Source organism: Electrona antarctica (assembly GCF_951216825.1).
Source record: "Electrona antarctica genome assembly, chromosome: 6".
Taxonomy (NCBI): Eukaryota; Metazoa; Chordata; class Actinopteri; order Myctophiformes; family Myctophidae; genus Electrona; species Electrona antarctica.
In genome coordinates this window covers 46,979,129-46,986,628 of record NC_136811.1, presented here as the reverse complement: position 1 = coordinate 46,986,628, position 7,500 = coordinate 46,979,129, and the positions used below count along the sequence as shown (strand labels likewise).

The window sequence follows — 7,500 nt, the reverse complement described above, 5'->3', positions numbered from 1 at the left end:
GGTCTTCCCCAGAGCGTCATCGACACTATTCAGTGTGCGAGGGCACAGTCGACCAGGGATGCTTATGATATGAGGTGGCGGCTGTTTGAGGACTGGTGTTCACCAGCTCAAGTTGTGCCGTTTCAAGCACCAGTGAGGGTCATACTGTCATTCCTCCAGGACCTCCTGGACAAAGGCAGAGCCTTTAGTACGGTTAAGGTGTATCTGGCTGCTATCTCAGCCTGCCACATCGGGTTTGAGGACAAGACGGTGGGCCAGCTCCCACTGGTGCGCCAGTTCATGAAGGGGGCTAGCCACCTTCATCCGGTAACCAAGTCTCTGGTCCCCTCGTGGGACCTTGCTTTGGTTTTGGACTCTCTGTCCCAGGTGCCATTTGAGCCCTTGGAGGGGTTGAGTATGAAGCTATTATCGCTGAAGACAGCGTTATTGCTAGCTTTGGTGACCGCTAAAAGGGTCAGTGATATCCATGCTTTGTCGACGAGTGCGGAATGCATGAGATTCAATGGAGATGCAAGGGTGGTCATGAAGACCAATCCAGCATTTCTACCTAAGAACCGCCTAGCTACCCCGGTTCCGATGGACTTGGCGGCGTTCTGTCCGCCTCCCTTTGCCTCTGAGGAGGATAGGAGGAGGCATAACCTCTGTCCGGTGAGGGCGTTGAGGTTGTATTTGGACAGGACTAAGGTGACGAGGAAGACTACACAACTGTTTGTCTCCTGGGATCCCAAGACGGTGGGACTGCCTATCTCAAAGATTAGGCTTTCCCAGTGGATCGTGGAGGCTATAGAGCGGGCCTACTCTGGCAGGAATATGGTGCCTCCCGTAGGGTTGAAGGCACATTCCACGAGGGGAATGGCATCGTCCTGGGCCCTCTGTAGGGGGGTCTCTGTTCAGGATGTTTGTTCCGCTGCAAGTTGGGCATCGTCTTCCACGTTTGCCACCTATTATAGACTGGATGTGACAGCGGCGCCAGTGGCGCATGCAGTCCTGGGCGTAGCCTCCAGGTGAGGGAGAGGCTTAGTTCCCCACGGGGGACGTTGGTTTTCTCCGGGGCGTTACGACAGTTTGTTCTGTCGGCCCCTCTTAGGCACTTTTGGCAGACTTGGTCTGTTGGCCTTCCCAATAAGGTGCAGTGGTCCTGTTGTGGGACGTACTGTGGTCCTTTTCTCACAGATGAGGGTACGGGCCCTAGGGGTCCAGACTTCGCGATGACAATAAGGGAGTTAATGAAGTCTCCCATAGTGAGCAGCCTTGCTAAGCTGATTATTAGAACTGGGGGTTACGAATGTAACCAAAGTTCTATAACAGCGAGCAAGGCTGCTCACCAAGATTCCCTTCTTGTTTGCTTGAGAAGAGAACAATTGTTATCGAATGAGGCCGCAGGTCGTTGACTGACTGTTATACCAGCGCACCGGCGGGCGGGGTCAACGTCCTTTGCGTCTTAAAGTCCCAGCCCATATATTGTCTGTGAGCTTATAAATAAATGCTTCTGTGTTCACGCCAGGAGGCGCAAACTCCCATAGTGAGCAGCCTTGCTCGCTGTTATAGAACTTTGGTTACATTCGTAACCCCCAGTTGTGTTCCTGTGTTGTGAAATTATTTGTTTGAATGTCTGGCAAAGAATACTGAACACAATGTACAGTAGTACAATGGTTCCCAAACTTTTTCATGTCAAGGACCCCCAAATTGACACTAATGAGCCCCCCATTTGAAAACATAATGCCAGGGACCCCCATAAGTGAAGATTGTTACGTTCTAGCAATGATTCTCAACCTGTTTCATTTCAAGTACCCCCAGTTTGACATGCATTAGTCTACGGACCCCCATTTAATGGCATTTCTATCTCTGGGACCCCAATTTATATTGTAAAATCGATGTTAATTTAAGTCTGAGAGTTACAGACCCATGAGGGTCCATTTGGTTCCAAACTATCATTTAGCTGGGGACCCCCTGGAACTCCGTCACGGACCCCTGGGGGTCTCCAGACCCCCACTTTGGGAACCACTGCATATAGCTCTCCTTTCTGCTCTGTTGTTGTGAGTCACCAGAGAATGGATGTGGCAACAATTCAGGGGCTCTCATCTCTCAGCTCAACCTCATCTTAACGTAAATGATGACTTTACCAGAGCAGCGTTACAAGAAGGGAATCCAGAACAAAGGGATGGAAGAGGAGGTGTGCAAAGGGGAGGGGAGGGGGGGGGGCAGGCCTGACATGTAGAAGTGAAGAATAAAGAGGAGGAGAGGTGGGGAGAGATGAGGTGGGGAAGAATGCAAAGACAAAGGGAAAATGGAGATGTAATAAGGAACAGAGGAGAGACGTGGAGCAGAGTGTGTGTGTGTGTGTGTGTGTGTGTGTGTGTGTGTGTGTGTGTGTGTGTGTGTGTGTGTGTGTGTGTGTGTGTGTACGTGTGAGTGTGTGTGTTTATAAGAGAGAGAAGAGCAGAGGAGAGATGCCGGCCGTACGTACCAGGGTACTGGTTGCTGTCCAGGTCCTTCCCTCCCCTCAGGGTGAAGCCGAATCCAGGGAGATGGCCTCCGCTGCCGGGGCCCCTGGCGGCCCTCAGCTCCTGGCTGAGGGTGAGGCCCCGCGTGACCACATCCCTGTTCCCGTTGAAGACCAGCACGCTGCCGCGGCGCTCCTCTCCCCCGAACGGACAGCCCACTGCCACGTCTGACACACACACACACACACACACACACGCACACGCGCACACACGCACGTACGCATGCACACACACACACACACACACACACACACACACACACACACACACACACACACACACACACACACACACACACACACACACACACACACACACACACACACACACACACACACGGAAAGATGACACAGAGGAGGCATGTTTTACACATCAGCATGGATAAGAACCCCTCAGAGATATAGAAGCAGAAAGAGAGAGAGAGAGAGACAGACAGACAGACAGACAGACAGAGATAGACAGTAGGGTTGCTCCAGGGGAGTATCTCCACACGGTCAGCGCTCTCTTTCCATAAATGTCCTCTGTCGGTTTACTCTACTCTGACGCCTAATTTATACTCTCCGTCCGTCCGTGGAGGTGGAAGACAAGTGAAAGTAGCATAACCACATTATAAAACATAGGCCTACTAAGTAAAAGTCCTGTATTGAACATTTTTCCTAAAAAAGTGCTTGTTTGTTGATCAGCTATTTTTAAGTATAAATTGGTCTATTAGTCTAAATCTACAAATTAACTTGGAGTTTTGTGGAGTAAAAAGTACAATTATTTGCCTAATAAAAAATCACCCTCGTGTGAAGTGAGGGGCACTAGCTCTTATAATCATACATCATCATACATCACATTGCTCAGCCAATCAAAACATCACTATGTGGTACACACAGGACACACAAAGCTGGGCATAGGAGGGGCTAGCGCCCATCAAAAAATAAATGGGAAAAAGTCAAGTCTAGTAAAAGTATAGGACTAGAGTACATTCAGGGACGTGCAGAGAGTGTTAGAGAGGCAGGGGCTGAAATCTCGTAAGAGGGCACTTTTGAACTAAAACAGCGAAAATAGCTGATCTACAAGCTCGAGCTTGTAGATCAGCTATTTTCGGGGCGCAACCCAGCACTCTTTATCTACTGGAGATGCGGTGTGTACGACATGGATTTCGAAACAAATGTGTTCAACGCAAAATGGTGTGTTACAAGTTCAGGAGACTTCGGAAGAAAAGCTATTTGCAGTTCTTTCACCATGTAGTAAATGCTGCATTCGTGGTCTGCATAGGGCAGGTTTTTTTTACAGACGGGTAAAAGGGCAGGGGCTGAAGCTCCCTTTGATGTCTATGTGTGCATGTCCCTGAGTACATTACTTTCCACCACTGGTCCGGGGACACGCTAACTGAAGTAATCTGGGAGATCTGTCCTTGTCACCAAGCGACGTGGCCGTGCGATGGAGCACAAGCGCAGATCAACGGCCTCAGTGTGTCTGTGGAAGTAGTTGACCTACTTCCTATGGTTGACCGCCGCTGTGCTCTGGCACGCCAATCGCAGTCTCAATCTCACCCAGAGGACAGGAAGTAGCTAAATCTATAAAGGTCAAAATGGCAAGGCTTCAGAGCTTCAGAGGTTTGCGGCTGCAGCGGCTTTGTGCGTGCGGCGTCAGGCCCGTCAGACGCCCCCCCCCCCCCCCCCCCCCCCCCCCCCCCCCCCCCTCCCCCCGCTTGGGTTAGGGGGCATCCGGGTGGCGCGGCGGGGGGGGTAAGGAACCCATCCACAACCGTGCTGTTGTTGCCTCTGTTCTTTGACTCCTACAGGCTGGTCGGGCCTGGAAACTGGGAAGGATAGCATGTTCCTCCACACGGGCTACACCCCTCACAGTGAAACCCCTCACTGTCAGGGGAAATGAAGTGGCTTGAGACACTACTACTCTACTCTACACCAGATCATTCTGATCCTATTTTGGAGGGGCCCCTCGCTTTTCAATTTCCACATTAGGCAGACAAGTCTATGGACTTTTAATGTTTGTTTAGAGCACTTTTAACAAAAATTGTTCTCCAGCCAAGACTATGGACTTTTATTGTTTGTAGGCCTGACGTCGAAATAAATAAAAAGATTTGTGCCACATTTTCATGATTTTTCAAAAATAGCAGACCTACAAGCTCGTAGTGCGCCACTCGGTGGCGCGCTATGAGCTTGTAGATCTGCTATTTTTCAATAGCTAAAGTATAACATAATGCTTAGTTAAAACACCAAAACGGGTTCCCGTCCAGAATGGGTTAAGGCACTAAAGGACGACGTCATGTGGCTAATATGAATACATCTTGTTTTATATACAATAACAACACACTGCATTCATGTCTTGTAATAATGTATATACAGTAGTGGCAGTGAATCTACAATCATATTGCAGCCTCAGTAGGCGCCCCTCACTTCACACGAGTGTGATTCTTAATTTCGAGGACCCCCAATTAATTATGCATTATTAGGTTATTATTATTAGGACCCCCATTTTATATGATTAAACTGTACAATCCTCAGTGCTACAGATGGGTCATTTAGCTGCATGGAGATGTGCTGGAACCCCCATCAAGGACCAGTGGGGGGTCCCTGTGTGAAGCAGTGGTCTAAACCCTCCACAGGACAGCAGCGAGGAACATGTTGTAGTGTAGTTCATGCAATTGGCATAACGAAATAAAACACTCATAGTCACTCACACACGCACGTACGCACGCACGTACGCACGCATACACAGCAAAACGGAGCATGCATGCACACACACAAGTATAGAGTTCTGTAGGCGGCCATCACACATGGCTCAGTGTGTGTGTGTGTGTGTGTGACTAAATGCAGGTCAGTGCGGGTGGTGGTCTGACATGACGTCTGACAGAGAGCAGCGTTAGTGTGTTAGTTCATGTACCGGATCTGACTCTGTCTGTGTCCCTCTGTATGGGCTAACCACGCACGCACACACACACACACACACACACACACACACACACACACACACACACACACACACACACACACACACACACACACACACACACACACACACACACACACACACACACACACACACACACACACACACACACAGTTGGGCATTCAGTCTGTAGACCATAGCCCACACTGGGACCACCAAACATAGTGCTTCCTCCTCTCCTCTCCTCTCCTCTCCTCTCCCCTCCCCTCCCCTCCCCTCCCCTCCCCTCCCCTCCCCTCCTCTCCTCTCCTCTCCTCTCCTCTCCTCTCCTCTCCTCTCCTCTCCTCTCCCCTCCCCTCCCCTCCCCTCCTCTCCTCTCCTCTCCTCTCCTCTCCTCTCTCAGCCTAAACAACTGCATCCACATGAAGCAGATTGTTGGGTAGAGACTGGATAAATGCAACCATGTGTAAGCAAGTGTACAGTATGGGACTGTTATTGTGTGTGTGTGTGTGTGTGTGTGTGTGTGTGTGTGTGTGTGTGTGTGTGTGTGTGTGTGTGTGTGTGTGTGTGTGTGTAACTATACAATGTATTTATTGTCCATATGTTAGTCCAACTACAGAAGAAATGTACAGGGAAAACACTAAAAAATGTGACAGTTACATACAGGCATACAGGCACGCATGCACACACGCGCGCGCACACACACACACACACACACACACACACACACACACACACACACACACACACACACACACACACATGCACGCGCGCAAAACCCCAGATATTTTGGGCAAACAAGCCTTGCGGAACACCCACTTGGATCAGTCAAGAGCAGCAGTGAAATGAAGTGTAACTCACAGACACAAACATTCACAGACGCACAAACAGCACAGAGACACACAGACCACAGTGACGGTCACATTAAAGACACACACACACACACACACACACATACACACACACACACACACACACACACACACACACACACACACACACACACACACACACACACACACACACACACACACACACACGTACAGATGCTGTAGGAAATAGATGTTGAAGTAATTTAAGTAAAATGTTTTTTTATGACACCGAGATGAGAGAGGGGAGGGAATGGAGCGATGACAAGTTTGTGACGGAGAGAAGAGGGCTAATGTTGTCATCGGAGAGAGAGAGGAGGGGGGTCTGTCAGTGATTCTATACAGAGATGAATAGTGTTTCCACATGCATAAATAAATACGGTATAGGTATAGGTTGGTAGGTAGAAGCATGTTAGAAATTAATCCTTCAGATTCATTGGACAGGTTGCTACAGTACCTGTCCTAGACCAACTCTAGCAGTTCTAGCAGCTGCTTCTCAACTCTGTTTCTACAGTGTGTCCCAGCAGGTTACTGCTGTTTCCTACCACAAAAGCTCTCTGGGAACACAGATGAGTGACACTATCTCTGCCCACATGAGAGGTTGGCCCCGAGGGACCCCATATGGGCCCATATCCTGACAGACAGACAGACAGACAGACAGAAAGACTATGATTTATGTCTTTGACTAGAGAGCCCCAGTATGGAGCCAGCATCTATTGATGTCATTGTCGTTGTCGGGGGGGAAACCTTGTATGTAAAAAAACGTTACTTTTGTTTCAATGGATTACATGTAATTATTACTTATATATACTTATACTAGACCAAGACACTCGACCCCCTGATTTTAAGTAATTTTAGGCCTATTTCTAAGCTGCCCTTTTATTTTTAGCAAAGATTTTAGAAAAGATAGTGTCGAAACAGCTGATATCTTTTATGAATTTTAACAGTATTTTTGAGGATTTCCAATCAGGCTTCCGTGCATTTCACAGCACAGAAACAACCCTTTTAAAAGTTCCAATTACCTCTTGTTGGCAGCTGATTCTGGTGACTGCTCAATTTTAATTCTCTTAGATCTTAGCTCGGCTTTTGACACGGTGGACCACTCTATTTTAATTGACCGCCTGGATAAATGGGTTGGCATTAGGGGGACAGCATTAAACTGGCTGTGCTCCTATCTCACAGACAGGAGCTTTTCGGTGGTGATTGGAGAGGCGTCATCTTCTAAG

General features: G+C 48.7%; 1 protein-coding gene across 1 annotated transcript in view; it reads right to left on the bottom strand.

Moving 5' to 3' along the window:
- itga8 (integrin, alpha 8) overlaps window positions 1-7,500 on the bottom strand; it is a 99,659-nt gene that overhangs the window by 60,971 nt on the left and 31,188 nt on the right. The window contains exon 12 of the mRNA XM_079503792.1: window positions 2,468-2,671. Within this exon, the coding sequence (XP_079359918.1) occupies window positions 2,468-2,671 (204 nt within the window). The remainder of the gene's footprint in view (window positions 1-2,467; window positions 2,672-7,500) is intronic.